The sequence below is a fragment of the Hypanus sabinus genome, chromosome 9, assembly GCF_030144855.1.
Source record: "Hypanus sabinus isolate sHypSab1 chromosome 9, sHypSab1.hap1, whole genome shotgun sequence".
NCBI classification, from domain to species: domain Eukaryota; kingdom Metazoa; phylum Chordata; class Chondrichthyes; order Myliobatiformes; family Dasyatidae; genus Hypanus; species Hypanus sabinus.
In genome coordinates, this window is record NC_082714.1 from 168460531 (window position 1) to 168478605 (window position 18075).

The window sequence follows — 18075 nt, forward strand, 5'->3', positions numbered from 1 at the left end:
TCCTCCTTAAAAACCTTCAATGATTGGGCCTCCACAGCTGTATGTGGCAACGAATTCTATAAATCCACGACCCTCTGGCTAAAAAAATTTCTCCTCATCTCTGTTTTAAATGGGTACCCTCTAATTCTAAGACAGTGACCTCTTATCCTGGACTCACCCACCAAGGGAAACAGCCTTTCCACATCTACTCTATCCAACCCTTTCAACATTCGAAATGTTTCTATGAGATCCCCTCATTCTTCTATACTTTAATGAATACAATCCAAGAGCCGATAAACGCTCCTCATATGGTAGTCCCTGCATTCCACGAATCATCCTTGTGAATCTTCTCTGTACTTCTCTCCAACATCAGCACATCCTTTCTAAGGTAGGGGGCCCAAAACTGCACACAGTATTCCAAATGGGGTCTCACCAGTGCCCCATAGAGCCTCATGAACACCACCTTACTCTTATAAACTATTCCTCTTGAAATGAATGCCAACATAGCATTCGCTTTTCTTACTGCCGATCCAACCTGGTGGTTAACCTTTAGGGTATCCCACACGAGGATCCCCAAGTCCCTTTGCACTTCTGATTTTTGAACTTTCTCCCCATCTAAATAATAATCTGCCCGATTATTTCTTCTTCCAATTCACTCTGGCACTCTCATAAGCTGATTGAATGTTTACTGTAATGGTGGCTGCTCTTCAGATGTGTTGTTTAGATTGAATTTTTGTCATTTAAAAATATTTCAATAAAGAATTGAATTACCTTGTTGTAATGAATCAGCTCTATGTGGGGTGGTGTTAGGCGGGGTCTGAGTGTACACAACGAGGCACGAGGCTCACCAGAATGGACATGTCGGCTTCTTAACTGGCAGAACATTTCAGAAAAGCTTAGCCTAGGAAAAAGATGAGACTACCTAGAGCAACTAAAAGCCTTTAAATCAGATTTACTGGGTGCATTGATATCAATGCAAAAGGGATAATCAGACAAGCCAGTACACAAGCATTGTGCGTCCTCTTTATTTATCAACTCAAACAGCTCTATCACCATTGACAGATCTGCAATCACCAGAATTTACTTTTTGTAAAGATCCCTCGGACCCAAGACATTTGGAAAAAGATCTATTCTTCCAAAGTGCATGAATAAAGAATAAACAATTTGCACCTTTATACACTTGACCGAAATCATTGTGACAATGAATTTTTTTGTTCAATATCACAGGTCAACTTTTCAACCCAGTAATTTCTCCGGTTTATAAACTGCAGTAACTCAGGCCCATTAATCATTATTTTAAACATACAGACAGCTCAATGATCTAGTGGGTTTACATAGCATGTTTGCACAATCAGCATTCCATTAAAACCCAATGGACGACCATCCTGTTATTCAGGAAATTTACCTGTGATTTGCTGAACCACACACCGGGAATACCCAGCTGCATTAATACCAGTCAGCTGATTACAGCCAGAGTTGCCTTAGCACTCTGGGTAGGAAGAGAAGAAGGGGCTAGAGTCCTGAACAGTACTCAGTGCTTCTAGCTTTAAGTTCAATAACAGAATTTGGTTGGACTTTCAGGTCCACTTCTGAAAAATTCAATTAACTGCTGAAATTCATTTTGAAATTTCAAGTACAGGCAACGTACTGAAGGGTGACCAGCACCCCTGGAACTGAAGCCAGTAAGGAATCACCACCTTTTTAAGAGACAAAACAAAAAAGATGATATTAAAATTATAAAGGTTTTGTGCATGTGACTTTTAGGAAATTAAACTAGCTCCTTTACAAGGGCATTCAATAGACTATGCCAAAATGCAGGTGGAATGAGTACACTGTATATATATTATAAACTATGAGGATTCAATAAGCTGCACATGTAAGATTCAAGCAGATTCAAACACTTGAGGAGAAACAAGTCATTCAAATTCTACTAACAGCCACTCACTTTTAACAAATTAGTTAAAATATTACTGTGAATGAACTCTCACACTGAACATTGTTCTGTTGGCCACCTGCATCATAACACAACCAGGAAGATGCCAAGTGACAAACTCATAGGGGTTTAAAAATACTAAATCAACATGTGACATTTAAAAATTATGATGATAAAAATGCTTCCTCCTTTATATGTTGACCCCAGGCAGTACCGTCTGCAGGCAACTTTGACTTGTATCCATTTCTCACCCTCCCACAAACCCCTGGCCAATAATATATGGGTTCAGAAGCCGGAGGATAGTAATCAAAGACAAAAGGCATTTGTCCACGGTTAAAATAAAAGCATTTGCACTAATCACCAATCAGCTCTTGCTCAACTCCCAGTCTGGCTGTGGACAGACACCAGTCACCACGACCTGAATTCCATGGTTTTGAGCCGGATCTGCAGTTGTACAAAGCAATAGTCCAGTTGGTCTAAAGGGTGAAAATTAGTCTTCACTGAAGTCTTTATCGATGCTCATGTATGCTTCATCGATGTAGCTAATGATTGCACAAGGGGCAGTCTGATCTGGGCAAAGCAGTAGTGATACTGTCTCTTTCCAGTAACTGAAATTAATGCAGGAACTCTGTGGGGAAAACAAAGATCAAAATTCTATCAAAAATAATAAATCATTAAGACACATGAACAGAAACTGAACATTAAAAGCCCTCCCTATTTTATTCTCTTAGTCCAAAGAGCAGCTTTCTACTTCTGGGTATTGTCCAGGGTTCAGGAGATCATCTAGCACCTCAATCAACTGAACAACAGAGAGAGCATGTTAGCTCTTTGTAATGTAATCCAATCAGTCCCTTCCCCAACACATAGATGAAGACTATCACAGCTTCAAATTCCAAAAAATAAACAATGTATGACTAAATACTTCAGCAATAATTTTACTTAAGGTGATTGATAAGGAGTTGCGTGCCTCAGCTGAGGCCAGACTTACATTTTCCAGACAGGTACTGTCCTTATCTTTGTTGAGGTAATGTTCTTGCCAAAAGCGGAGCAGGCTATGGAAATTGTTGAGAAGGAATCCTGGATATTTCTCAGAAAGCTCTTTTTCTCGCAGGGCGTTCAGGTAAAATGGCAGTTTGCCCTTGCGCCTTGCTAGCATCAGGATCACCAGGCTGGTGTTTAGACAGCTGACATTTTCCTGAGTAAAAGAAACATTACCAGTAAGATGCTTCCCCTAGGTCTTAGGAGTAACCAAGAGGCAAATAATGGTGAAGCTTAAAAAACATTTATTAATGTTGAACAATAAACTACTAAACCTGAATGAAGGTATGATTAATTGGATATAGGAAGTATGATCAGTAGATGTGTGAATGACATAAAAATTGGTGCTGTGGATAGCGAGGAAAGCTGTTTATGACTACTGCTGGACAAGGATAAATTGGAAAATTGCGCATAGTGTTGGCAAATGGAATTTAGTCACAGGTGCGAGGTTTTGCATTTTGGGAAGTCAATTTGGGGTAAGAAATACAGCAAATTCTGGTTAATTGGGCCATCCATTAATCGGGACTGCAGCTTACTTGGGCCAACTTCTAAAGAACAAAAATTGAGAAAATAACCAGGATTCCCTTTGTTTGTTTGGAACGCTATGCAGGAGACTATTACCAACCAGCATCAGATCAGTCAAGTGCACTTGTGTAGCCATCAGATTACTACACTGTGCTTAGAGTGAACGGTTTTTAAATAGCATTAGTTATATGCGTGTTCAAAAAAGCACTGTAAGGAGGGATAAGGTCCAGGTGCAGGTCAGTGGGACGAGGCAGAAAAATGGTTCGGCACAACTAAGAAGGGCCAAAAGGCCTGTTTCTGTGCTGTAATGTTCTATGGCTCTATCAGCATTCTTAGATTAAAAATAGATTAAAAATTGTGCAAAAACCAGAATATATATTAAAAAAGTGAGGTAGTGTTAATGGGTTCAATGAACATTTAGGAATCGGATGGCAGAGGGGAAGAAGCTGTTCCTGAATCGCTGACTGTGTGCCTTTAAGGATTCTGTACCTACCTGATGGTAACAGTGAGAAAAGGGCATGCACTGTGTGCTGGAGATCCTTAATAATGGACGCTGCCTTTCTGAGACACCTCTTCTTAAAGATGTCCTGGGTACTTTGTAGGCTAGTATCCAAGATGGAGCCAAATTTACAACCCTCTGCAGCTTCTTTCGTGTCCTATGCAGTAGCCCCCCACCCTGGTATCAGACAGTGATGCAGCCTGTCAGAATGCTCTCCATGGTACATCTACAGAAGTTTTTGAGTGTATTTGTTGACATACTAAATCTCTTCAGACCCCTAATGATGTAGAGTCACTGTTTTGCCTTTTTTACAGCTGCATTGATATGTTGGGATCAGGTTCGGCGCTCAGATATCTTGACATCCAAAAATAAACTGCTCACACTCTCCACTTCTGATCCCTCTATGAGGATTGATATGTGTTCCTTCGTCTTACCCTTCCTGAAGTCCACAATCAGCTCTTTCGTCTTACTGACGTTGAGTGCAATGTTGTTGCAGCAACACCACTCCACTAGTTGGTATATCTTGCTCCTGTACACCCTCTCATCTCCATCTGAGATTCTACCAACAATAGTTGTATCTTCAGCAAATTTTTAGATTGTATTTGAGCTATGTCTAGCCACACAGTCATGGGTATAGACAGAGTGGAGCAGTGGGCTATGCACACACCCCTGATGTGCACTAGTGTTGATTGTCAACAAGGAGGCAATGTTACCACCAATCCACAGATTTTGGTCTTCTGGTTAGGAACCTGAGGATCCAATTGCAGAGGGAGGTACAGAAGCCCAGGTTCTGTAACTTCTCATTCGGGATGTAATAAGACTAATGATAAAGATAATGACACAATTGTAATGGGGGACTTCTATCTTAGATTGAGTGCTGTGTAATAATCCAGAAATATAGAAAACCTACAGCACAATACAGGCCCTTTGGCCCACAATGCTGTGCTGAACATGTACTTACTTTAGAAATTACCTAGGGTTACCCATAGCCCTCTATTTTTCTAAGCTCCGTGTACCTATCCAGGAGTCTCTTTTAAAAGGCCCTACTGTATCCGCCAACACCACAGTCACCAGCAGCCCATTCCACGCACTCACCACTCTCTGCGTAAAAAAACTGATTCCTGATGTCCCCTCTGTACCCACTTCCAAGCACCTTAAAACTGTACCCTCTCATGTTAGCCATTTCAGCCCTGGGGAAAAAGCCTCTGACTATCCACATGATCAATGCCTCTCATTATTTTATACACTATCAGGTCACCTCTCATCCTCCATCGCTCCAAGGAGAAAAAGCCAAATTCACTCAACCTATTCTCGTAAGGCATGCTCCTCAATCCAGGCAACATCCTTGTATATCTCCTCTGCACTCTTTCTATATTTCCACATCAATCAGGGCGCTGAAAGAAATGTCAAGAAGGCAATGTCGAAATTGGGTTGAGCAGCATCCAGCATCAGTCATGATGGAATGGTGGAGCAGACTCAATGAGCTGAATGGCCTAATTGTGCTCTGATGCCTTATGGTCTTAAATCAGAATGTTTTTCCCACTATTAAAATCAAGAGAATATAATATTGTGAGAGGCAGGCTTTTAAAAGGAGGAGCTGATGGCTAAGCTTTTTTTCCCACAATATAGAAAGTGCTTACTATCTGCAAAGGGCTGCTAGGGTGAAATTAGATATCATGTTTAAGAGACATTTAGACTGACACTTAAATAAACAAGTTATAGAGGGCTATAGTCTTAATGTAGGCAAATGTGATTTGAGTAGGTGGGCCAAATGTCTGAATGGATGCAAGAGATTGTATAAGCGTTATCAATGCCATATGACTGTGTGACTACCAGAGAGAATGAGTCATTCAATGCATCTCATGTGTGCTGACTTTCTACAAAAACTCTCTTGTAATTCTGGTTAATTCCATTAGCTGGCTTCTTCCTTGTGGTCCTACACTCTCTCTCACTTCCCTGTTTAATTCTTTTTTTGTGGAAACCTGACTGAAACTGCTTCTATCATCTTCCCAAGAAAGAAATTACAAATATCTATTTGCTGGAAAATAATGTTTTCTTCATGTCACCCCAGCTCCACTGCCAATCCCATCAGATGTTGTGTTTTGGTTGTTGACCTAGCAGTACTATAAAGGATTTCTCCATGTTCATGTTCAGGTGAAATGGGGTGGTGAGGGAGCGTGGAAAATCTGAGAGCCAGCTGAACCACCTGGATTTCTGGCAAATGGGATAGTATTTCTGTATTGGGGGAAGTCACAGAAGTAAAGACAGTGCCACAGAATGGTTCATGGAAGACCAGCTATCACCTGGGACAGATGTTTCATTTCTGCTCAGAATCAGGTTTATTATCACGGGCATGTGACATGAAATATGTTAACAGCAGCAGCAGTTCAATGCAATACATAATCTAGCAGGGAGAGAAAAATAATAAATAAGAATACAGGTGGCCCCCGCTTTTCGAACGTTCGCTTTACAACAACTCGCTGTTACGAAAGACCTACATTAGTACCTGTTTTCGCTAACCAAAGAGGATTTTTGCTTTTACGAAAAAAGATGCCCGCTTTATATGTGTGCTCACCCTGAGAAAGACTAAACCGTGAAGCCTTGTGCGGGCAGTTGTTTGCACACGCATATATGTGCGTATACGTGTACATGCGTATGCATGTGCGTATGTATGTGTGTATGTGCCGAATTTTTTTTCCGCCAAATCAATTTTGGCTCACTGTCTTCCTGAGTTTGATAAGTGAAACTACACCATACCTACAGTATTTCTTCTTTATATAGAGTGTATATTTATCATATCATTCCTGCTTTTACTATATGTTAGTGTTATTTTAGGTTTTGTGTGTTATTTGCTTTGATTTGGTGGGTTATTTTTTTGGGTCTGGGAATGCTCAAAAATTTTTCCCATATAAATTAATGGTAATTGCTTCTTCGATTTATGACACTTTGGATTACAAACGGTTTCACAGGATCACTCTACCTTCGGATTGCGGGGTAAACCTGTATTAGTAATAAAGTAAATCAATTATGTATGTTGAATAGATTTAAAAAAACATGCAAAAACAGAAACACTATATATTTAAAAAAAGAGAGGTAGTGTCCAAAGATTCAATGTCCATTTAGGAATTGGATGGCAGAGGGGAAGAAGCTGTTCCTAAATCACTGATTGTGTGCCTTCAAGCTTCTGTACCTCCTACCTGATGGCAACAGTGAGAAAAGGGCATGCCCTAGGTGCTGTAGGTCCCTAATAATGGACACTGCCTTTCTGAGACACCTCTCCCTAAAGGTTTCCTGGGTACTTTGTAGGCTAGTACCCAAGATGGAGCCAACTAGATTTACAACCTTCTGCAGCTTCTTTTGGTACTGTGCAGTAGCCCCTCCATACCAGATAGTGATGCAGCCTGTCAGAATGCTCTCCACTGTACAACTACAGAAGTTTTTGAATGTATTTGTTGTCATGCCAAATCTCTTCAAACTCTTAATGAAGTATAGTCTTGCCTTCTTTATAACTACATCGATATATTGGGACCAGGTTAGATCCTCAGAAACCTTGACATCCAGGAGCTTGAAGCTGCTCACTCTCTCCACTTCTGATCCCTCTATGAGGATGGGTATGTGTTCCTTTGTCCTGAAGTTCACAATCAGCTCTTTCATCTTACTGAAGTTGAGTGCTAGGTTGTTGCTGCGGCACCACTCCACTAGTTGGCATATCTCACTCTTATACGCCCTCTCGTCACCACCTGAGATTCTACTAACAATGGTTGTATCATCAGCAAAGTTATAGATGGTATTTGAGCTATGCCTAGCCACACAGTCATGGGTATAGAGAGAGCAGTGGGCTAAGCACACACCCCTGTGGTGCGCCAGTGTTATCAGTGAGGAGGATATGTTATCACCAATCCGCAGATTGTCTTCCGGATTGTACTCCTAACCTTTACTATTTTCAAATTAGTCAATCATTTGGTCATGTGTACCTTGTACCATGCAATAACATCATGCTACCACAGGACCCCTTAATTCACTTAATACCCAGAAATGTACCAGACACATCAAATTAGCACATTCAATTCTAACAGCCTACTGCATTATCTAGTAACAGACTTGATCACACAAATTCAGTACCCTGTTCCTGCTACCTCCCCCATATTCCTTAATCCCTTGGCCCCAAGAACTGTATTCAGTTCTTTCTTCAATGACTTAGCTACGACTGCTTCGATAGTAGAATTCACAGGCTCAACATTCTCTGCTCCAGGAACAGAGAGATCCTGAAGTTTATAATCACAGATCCCTGAAGCTGATAGGTGAATAAGATGGTAGCATTCAGAACACTTGCTTTTATTGGCCCAGGCACAGAAAGCGGGGAAGCTAAGATTTGATTACAGAAAATACAAGTCTGACCTCAGCTACAACAGAATTTTGGTAACCATACTGCAAGGAGAATGCAAAAGTGTAGAGGAGAACTATAAGAATGTTGTCAGAGTTTCAGAAATATTTTTAAGGGAAGAAATGAGAATGGGCTGTGTTACCCTCAGAGAAACAAAAGTTTAAATTGAGATTTACTATTTTTACTTAGAGCTTGGATATAGTTAACAATAATGAATTAACTTCAATTTGCAGCAGGAACAATAACTAGGGAGGAGATAGCTGAAGGATTAGAGAGTGATTGATCCTATCCAGTGGGGTCTGAAAATTATTGGCTGGAAACGTGGAGAAGGTAGAGACACTGCCACATTAGATGAATATTGGACTGTAACTCTGATGGATCAGGAGTTGAGAAGTAAGATTTCATTTAAAGTCTACTTTACGGCGGCATGGATACAATTGGAAAACAGCCTCCTTTGGTGGTGCAAATTCCTTTCACCCCCTATTATATACAAATTGAACAAAAACAATCCAAGATAGCCTCTCAAGCATTTTCCCTAATGGATTTCATGATCTTAAAAGGGTCAACTTTACCTGATCTCCAATCAAGTGCCTGCTCCATTTACTGCTTAATGACATCAGCTCTAAAATGTTTACTTACAATGCAAATAAACCAACATCAGAGTATCAGAGATCATGCCGAAATATTTATAGTTGACAAGAATTTCAATATGACATTACAAAAAAAAATCAGTTTACCTGCGTGAGGGTCTGGACTTGAATAATGTTAATTAGACGGAAAAGAAAAGAGAGGCGGTTTTCAACGTGGGACATGTAGGACAACAGGCAGCACTGGGAAATCACTTCTGCAACTGAAAATAAGCACATGTGGTCAGTGACAGAACAGCACGCGCCCAGCCCTTTATCACATTCCTGTGCAGTAGCCCCTCCATACCAGATAGTGATGCAGCCTGTCAGAATGCTCTCCACTGTACAACTACAGAAGTTTTTGAGTGTATTTGTTGTCATGCCAAATCTCTTCAAACTCTTAATGAAGTATAGTCTTGCCTTCTTTATAACTACATCGATATATTGGGACCAGGTTAGATCCTCAGAAACCTTGACATCCAGGAGCTTGAAGCTGCTCACTCTCTCCACTTCTGATCCCTCTACGAGGATGGGTATGTGTTCCTTCGTCCTGAAGTTCACAATCAGCTCTTTCATCTTACTGAAGTTGAGTGCTAGGTTGTTGCTGCGGCACCACTCCACTAGTTGGCATATCTCACTCTTATACGCCCTCTCGTCACCACCTGAGATTCTACTAACAATGGTTGTATCATCAGCAAAGTTATAGATGGTATTTGAGCTATGCCTAGCCACACAGTCATGGGTATAGAGAGAGGAGTGGGCTAAGCACACACCCCTGTGGTGCGCCAGTGTTGTCAATCATTTGGTCATGTGTACCTTGCACCATGCAATAATATCAATGGCTAATGTTATCCCACTTTTCAAGAAAGGAAGGAGTTTATTTTTGAGTTGCATCTAAAATGTTAAATTTATGTCAAGTGTTGCCCACAGTTTGAAGGCATTGAAGAGGAGACACACAAAAAAATAACAGTGCAGAATACCTGAAGCTTCTCAGTTGCTTGAATAAGGGTTTAATTTTTGTCATACCTTTAACAGCATCTGTTTGACTCTCAAATCGGTCCAAGGACAACACTATGCAGCGAACCAACATATTAGAATCCACTAAAGAACTGTTGATTTGTTTCAAAAAGATCTGAAACTGAAGACAATGTGTTACTTGACAGTTAGTAACATTAACTTAGAATAAAAAACATTAGCTGAAGACAACACATGAACTGGAGGCAAGAAAGTGCACTGATGAGGGCAGTAGAGAAGAATTTATCTTGTCTTCAGTAAGGTCCCAAAGGGGAGAGTGATTCAAAAGATGAAGGGAAAGTTGGCAAACTGGACCGAAGTTTGTTTGACAAAAGGAGAGAAGTGACGGAAGAGAGATGGATGTGTGATTGGATGCTTGCAACAAGTGGTGTTCAATACAGATCAATGCTGAGGCCATGTTTGTACTATATACGTATAATTTATATTTAGGTATACTTAGGTAAATATATAAAATCCCACATGTACATAAGGAAAAAGAACCAAGAAATACAGGGCTAATGGGAGGCTCTTCAAAGTGAGATGGGAGAGATCAAGGCCAACATGCTCCTGTTAAGAGTGAACACAGAACTGCACAGGGACTCTCACACTATGGCCTGCTAACCATGAATGAAATACAGTGGTATAGGATTTTAGTCACAAAGGCCAAGTATCATTCCCTACAAAGCAAATTAATAAACTGTTATTTATAGAAAATCAGAACAACATAGGCATTTTTACTGATAGCTGAAACACAAGGAACTTGCAATATCTTTTTTAAAAATAACTCGTAAATATGAATCAAGCAGCTACAGAATCAGCTGCACAATTCACTCACCTTTTCCTCTGTGTTTACATATTTATTAAACCTCCTGAAGGCATCAATGTTGAATTTCATCAGCTCGCCCAAAAGATCAAAGTAACTCTGCAGCACATCTCTTGATTTGCATTCGCTGTCAATAATGCAGAACAAAATATGCTACAAAAAGAAAAATACATGTGTTTAACTTCTTTTGATGATTATCTCCCATCAACTACCCTCATGGAAATGCTGTTTCAATTTTTTTTAAACCTCCCGCAGGTACATCCAAAACTCAGCTATCTCACCTGTTGAGTCATACCAATACATTTCTTTTGATCCCCATTAGTGTTGTGCCCAGAGTTGGATGCAATGCTTTAACTGCAGCCTCAATATATAGCATACATCCATATATTCCTCAGAGTTATTGCGCAAGTTGATAGGGTTGCTAAGGCTGTGTTATGGTATGTTGGCCTTTGCTAGTTAGGGTATTGAGTTCAAAAGCCATGAAGTAATGTTGCAGACCTATACAAGTCCTGGTTAGACCACACTCAGAATGTTCTCGTCGTTAATATAGGATGGATGTGAAAGAGAATATTCACCAGAACTCTTGTCTGGATTAGAGGACATGTCTTAACAGGATAGGTTGAGTGAACTAGGGATTTCCTCTCTGGAGTAAAAGAGGATAAGAGGTGACTTGATAGAGGTGTACAAGATATAAAAGACATAGTTCAAGTGGATAGCAAGAGACTTTTTCCAAGGCTTTTACAAAGAGGCACAATTTTAAGATTGATTAGAGGAAAAGTATAGTGGGGCTGTCAAAGACAAGTTTTTTTTTTAAAAAATAGTGTGGTGGGTGCGTGATAGAGGCAGATACATTAGGGTCATTTAAGAAATTCTTAAGAGAAAAATAGTGAACAGCTACGTAGGAGGGAAAGGCTAGATTGATTTTGGAGTAGGATAAAAGGTGGGCAACAACATTGTGGCCTGAAGGGCCTGTACTGTGCTATAATGTTCTATAATAGCAATTTTTATGAGGTACTTAGACACATGAGAAGGTGGGTGATACAGAGATATGGATGATGTGCAGGCAGATAGAACTAGCTTTAAGTGGCATCATGGTTGTCACAGATATCGTGCAATGTTCCCTCTATTTTCTTTTACAGCTGGGCTTCTAAACAGGAAAATTTACAGGCCTGAAGACTGTGTGAGAAAATTTCAGTTATGGCACAGTTGTGCACATGTGTAGCTTGGAGGGAACTGTGATCATGGGCTAAATGCTCCTTCCTGGACTGCACTGGGCTACATGTAGAATTTTTTAAAAGTCACATTTATTAATAAAAATGAAGTTTATAGGAACTCCCTGCCCAGAAGGATAGCTAGTTTGATCATTTACAAAATAGGTTTGCAATTACCTCCAGCAGACCACGTTTCAAAAGGAACATCTGATCTGCATAAGAAGTCACTCCTCGCAGAAAGCTCTCAACTGCTCTTGCCTGCCAGAACCTACCGGGAAGGAGAGTAAGAAAGTATCATTCATGAGGTTTGCATGATAGTTGGCTGTCATCCCAATTTCTAATTATTCATTAAATATATTCATATAGCACCTGGCACCATCAGCTATTTTTGTTTAGAGAATGTGCATTAATATTTAATTGTAGAACAAGAGGCTGGCTTGTAATCCATGTACAGTACATCTACACAACACTGTTCCGCCAGCTATAATACACTAACAAGATGGCAATTAAGCCAATGGTTCTATGTTCTGCACTATTATGGATGAAATAAGCAAGTTCTTTCAATATAAATGCATTTTCTACAACAAAAAAAGAGAACACTGCTACTTCCCATTTACGCAAATCTGTTCTTAATTACACATCTAGCAGATTTGGCAATTATTTCATCATGTGTTAATATTTCAAACAACATTAAATTCAAGGATTTACTTTTTTTTTACTTTCTCATTTTGCTTCAGTCTGAGACCACTGTTTACGTCCCTGATGAGGGTGCTCAATTCCAAGTTAAAATAATAACAAGATTAAAAAGCTTAAAATTCACTGAGCTCCAAGGGATGGATATCCAAATGGAATTATAGAGATAACAAAAATTCCATGATGTTCTCCTCAACAATGTTCCCCATCCCACCAAAGCTCAAAGGAGTCAGGAACAGTTCCCTTGAACTGAAAGCTAACTTGCACGGTCCTTTCTGTCACTAAAAAGACAAAGTAGAGACAATAAACAGCAAACCCAGCATAGATCACATTATATTTCATAGAAGGGAAAGCAGAATTAATATTCATAACAGGGCTCCCAAAGAAAAAAAATGAGGGAAATAAAATGTAGCTGGTACAGCTGGTCTTTCCTACTGGAGTTTTGTTTATTAACAGAGGAGATAGAGTGCACTTTGTGGCCAATTCTGCTGAATTGTGGAGGAAACTCACCTGAAGGAGGACTCAACAGGTTCTTTTTTCATAACCTGTAATAACCTCGTTAGAAGTCCTTTCTTTCCATCACAGATTAGACTTCTAGAAAAACAATGAAAGGTTAATTTTCTAATGTTCATTAATTTATATTTTTGTAAATAGTTTACTCAAGTAAAACTTAAGATTTTAAAGAAAATAATCATAAAGGCTTAAGAATTGTTTTCCCTTATATCTAACTGACAGTAAATTAAGGACCAGAGGTTATATTATTGCATACTTCCACACAGGAACAAAAACGTAGGTGGTCTGAGGCAGAGTTGTAGATAGCAAAAAGGCTGGCCAAGGATACAACAGACTATAAATCAGATAAAAATCTGGGCCGAGAAATAAAGTTTAATCTGCAGGTGTGAGGTGTTGCATTTTGAGAAGTCAAATTCTAGAGGAAAGCATACAGTAAATGACAGAACCCTTAGGAAAACGGTGGACAGAGGGACTGTGCATTGCAAGAAAATAGCAAGACATGGATAAGGCTGTAAATTGATTTATTATTGTTAGATTTATTGAGGTAAATGAAAAACTTCTCTTGCATCTCATTCATACACATCAATTCATCACAATAGTGTATTTGAGATAATATAAGATAAAAAAAAACATAGCAGTGCAGAATAAAGTGTAACGGCCACAGAGAAAGTGTAGTGCAGAGGAACAAGGTTATAGTAAGTTATGTTGTGAGGTCATGAGACCACCTTATAGTACTAGGGAACCGTTGAATAGCCTTATAACAGCAGGATAGAAGCTGTCCATTGTGTCTAGTGTTATGAGCTTTCAAGGTTTTGTTCTTTGATTAGTGAGAAATGTACACAAATCTAGGGAAGGGACACTGATGTATCAAGCTTCGGTCCACCACTCTCTGCTGCTTCTTGCAACCATGGACAGAACAATTGGCATACCAAGCTGCCAAATTTCTTTAACCTCCAAATAAAGCAGAGGCTTTGCTGAGCTTTCTTGGCCATGGCATCAATGTGGTTGAAAGAAAAACTATTTGGTATGCTTACCTCATCAGTCAGGGCAGAGTCCAAATAAAATTGCAGCTGTACAAAGCTTTGGTTGGGACTGATTTGGAGTACTTGTGCAGTACATGGTCACTGCATTATAGGAAGCCTGTGGAGGCTTTGGAGAGGGTAGAGAAGAGGTCTCCCAGGACATTGCCTGGAATGTGTGTATGAACTACAAGGAGAGGCTGGACTGATAAAAGAATACAAAATTATGAGACACAAATAGAGTAGACAGTTAATCATTTTCCTGGGGGGTGTGGAGGAGGGAAGTTGTGGAATGTCAAATCCTATGTGCCATAGGTTTAAGGTGACAGGGGGAAGCTTAAAAAGAAGATTTAGGAAGTACTTTTTTTAAAGCAGAGTGGTAGAAGCCTGAAACACACTGTCACGGGATCTGATAGGAACACAGCAATGTTCTGGGAACAATTAGACAAACATCTGGAGAGGCAGGGAATAGCGAGATACAGACCTCCTTTGCTTTCATCTTCGGAAATAGCTCTATTTCTATCTTTAATCTCTCTACTGTTTCCTTTCAGGGTTCTTTTGAAGACCCTGACCTGGAGTTACACACTGACTTGGGTTCTTTGCAAGAATGGGACCTGGTCTCGGGATCTCACAACTGGCCATTGTTCAATATGTCACGGACACAACCTAGAAGATTAGATTGCCTTCAGAGTTTTGGGATGTTGTGGCTTTGGAGATGGGTGGACTCGAGGTTGGTACCCCTGCAGGAGTCTGGTGTGTCATGGGAGACGGAAGATCTCTGGCTGTGTGCCCAAAGACCGGAGTTCTTTGGGCATGAAGCTTGGAAAAAGCGATGCAACGGACTTTTAACATCGTAAATCAGTGAGCTGTTTGTTATGTCTCCCCTCTTGCTGTGAAACGGTGACACCTCTTTTTCCCTTATTAGGGAGAAAGAGCCTGTGGTATGTTGAATTACCAGATGAATGAGTAGTCTTTGGGGTACTGCAAGTCTGTATCTTAATTAATGCTTTGCTGCATGGTTGAGTGCTCCATGGTGGGTGCCAATGCTTTTTTTGCTGGTGGGGGAAGGGGGATCATTGCTTTGCTGCTAATTATGCGTAGGAGGGGGGGGGGCTTTAGAGTTCTAACATTTAACTGTCATTCATTCTTTGGGGCACTCCTCTGTTTTCATGGATGATTGTAAAGAAAAAGTATTTCAGGATGAATATCGTATACATTTCTCTGATATTAAATGTTCCTTTGAAACAAAGTCCCAGGTGGTAGTGGGAATTTCAGGATGCTGAAAAAGATCATCTATTTGACATTTCTAGAACATCAAATGTACATTATTGTAAATGCTTCAGTCTTGTTTTTGATAGACATGATTGGCCACATTATCATTGATAATGGGAATATTATTGAATTTTTAATCAATTTTAAAATTAATTGGCTTTCAGTGTGAAAGCACATTATTCCCAGATTCAGACTCATGGTTTCATATCGAAAGGTGGGAAACAATCTACCAAAGTTCAAAGTAAATTTATTATCAAGGTACATATATGTCATCATATACAACCCTGAGATCCACTGTCTTGCAGACAAATGCAGTAAATCTATAGAATAACCATGACAGAATCAATGAAAGACCGCCCAGCTTGGGCATTCAACCAGAGTGCTAAAGACAACAAACTGTGCAAAGGAAGAAGAAATAATAAGAAATAAATAAGCAATAAATATTGAGAAAATGAGATGAAGAGTACTCAAAAATGAGTCCATTGGTTGTGGTAACATTTCAATGATGAGGCAAATGAAGGTGTGTGAGTTATCCCCTTTGGTTCAAGAGCCTGATGGTTGAGGGGTGGTAACTGTTCCTGAACCTGGTGGTGAGAATCCTGAGGCTCCTGTACCTTCTTCCTGAGGCCAGCAGCGAGAATAGAGGGCAGTGGGGGTCCCTGATGGTGCATGACTACTTTGCTATGACAATGTTTCATGTTGATGTGCTCAATGGTTGGGAGGGCTTTACCCTCAATGGACTGGGCTGTATAGACTTCATTTTGTAGGATTTTTCATTCAATGGCATTGGTATTTTCTTATCAGGCTGTGATGCAGCCAGTCAACATATTCTCCACGATACATCTATACAAGTAACTTGATTATTTTAAGTACTTTAATAATCAATGTTCATAATCCCATACACAACAAATTAATATCTGCTTACCTGTCAGTGTTAACAACTGCTTCCACCTCTGGTATATTGGCTTTGAGTGAGATTACACTTAGTTCATTCAGTTCCTGACTGTTCAATAAAAGGTACTTATTCCTGAAAATCCAAGAACACTGATCATTATTGAGAAACCTCAGCCATTCAAACCTTGCATATTTTTACTGCCTATTCTATTGCAGAATGTGACAAATAATGGTAGATGATTTGATGCAAAACCCCAGAAAAGTCTGAGAGACAAGAACTGGGCATTTTTACCCTACACTATTTTCACCTCAAAAACACACTTTAATTTGAAGACATGGCATAGAATAAGAAATTGCTGAAATTAACAGTATGGTTGCCCCAGTATGGTTCCAAGGTAGTCAAGCCGAGGAGTGGTAGTGGGGACAAGCTCCCACTACCTAAAAGTGCTCCTTACGGCATGCACCTCAAATAGCCTCTGACGACCAACTCCTGGTCTTCTCGTGTGGCTTAGCCTCTAAGCCCGGTGGAAGTGTTTCTACTGACAGGAGAAGGGGCGAAGGTGGGTCCTGGCACCTTAAAACCAGTGCTTCGGGTAGATGGAGATCGTCAGCCTGGGAAGGCAGTCCATCTAAGAGAGGGAAAACTCTGATTTCAAACCTCCGCTGCCTTGCAGCCATACCCACTCATGGGAAAGGCTTTGGGAGTAAACCCTGAGGACAAATTGGAGCTGGAGTCCCTAAGGCAAACCGACGTTGCCTTCAACCTCGTTCTGGCAACTCCTGCGATGACACTGGTGCTAAGCTGTTATCAGCCCTTGCCCTTCCCTTGGACATCATCAGTGTCGTGCAGAGGGGAGACTCACTGCATGGGCAACTGCTGGTCTTCCATACAACCCTGCCCAGGCCTGCGCCCTAGAGATGGCACAGATCCAAGGTCTCACGAGACTAACGGATGCCACACGGTTGCCCGAGACTGAAAAGGATAGAGGGAGCTAATAAAATAGAGTAATATCTGAGGCCAAATCCTGAAGTACTGTTCAGGATTCTGGTCCACTACCATTGGAGGCAGTTCAAAAATGAGATTCACTCGGATACTTTATGATACTGTACTCTCACAAGCAGCTAGGAAAAAATACCTACATTCTTTGGAGTTGGGTGGGGTGGGAGAGGGGTTGATCTTATTCAACACAAGAGACCTTAAATGAACACAAGTTGTCGAGTTGTATCCATTATTTAAAGAATCCTGAACAAGTGCACACAGTTAAAAGATGAAGAGGTGGTCATTTAAAATTGAAGAATGTAGGAAAAACCTCTTCCAGAGGGTGAAGCAGCTCTGGGATTCTTTAACCCAGAGTGTTGTGGAAGGTAAATCGCAGGAGGTACTTAAAAAAGTAGTAAATAACTTTAGAAAGTTCTGAATTGATGGCCCAGTAGTTGGCATAAAGAGAACGAGAGTCCTGGAGCAGAAAAGCCATGATCACATTGAATGGCAAACTCAAGGGACCAAGTCAACTACACCTGCTCCCCTTTTCATAGGTTATTATGTGGTGACAGTGGGAAAATCTTTTCTTCAAATAACTAGCTACTAGGTTTCCCACTTACCCTTGGCGACTCCGTATGCATGAACTTCTAGATCATATGATATAGGAACA

The 18075-nt window shown here is 40.3% G+C and overlaps 1 protein-coding gene across 2 annotated transcripts in view; it reads right to left on the reverse strand.

Annotated features, from left to right (window-relative positions):
- Positions 1–982: 982 nt before the first annotated feature.
- LOC132400035 (short transient receptor potential channel 4-associated protein-like) overlaps positions 983–18075 on the reverse strand; it is a 152891-nt gene continuing 135798 nt past the window's right edge. For both annotated transcript variants that reach the window (XM_059981111.1, XM_059981112.1), the window contains 8 exons: positions 16455–16556; positions 13236–13319; positions 12210–12300; positions 10834–10974; positions 10011–10122; positions 9096–9208; positions 2901–3107; positions 983–2540 (listed from right to left, as the gene is read on the reverse strand). In XM_059981111.1, the coding sequence (XP_059837094.1) occupies positions 2403–2540; positions 2901–3107; positions 9096–9208; positions 10011–10122; positions 10834–10974; positions 12210–12300; positions 13236–13319; positions 16455–16556 (988 nt within the window). In that variant the 3' untranslated portion in view covers positions 983–2402. The remainder of the gene's footprint in view (positions 2541–2900; positions 3108–9095; positions 9209–10010; positions 10123–10833; positions 10975–12209; positions 12301–13235; positions 13320–16454; positions 16557–18075) is intronic.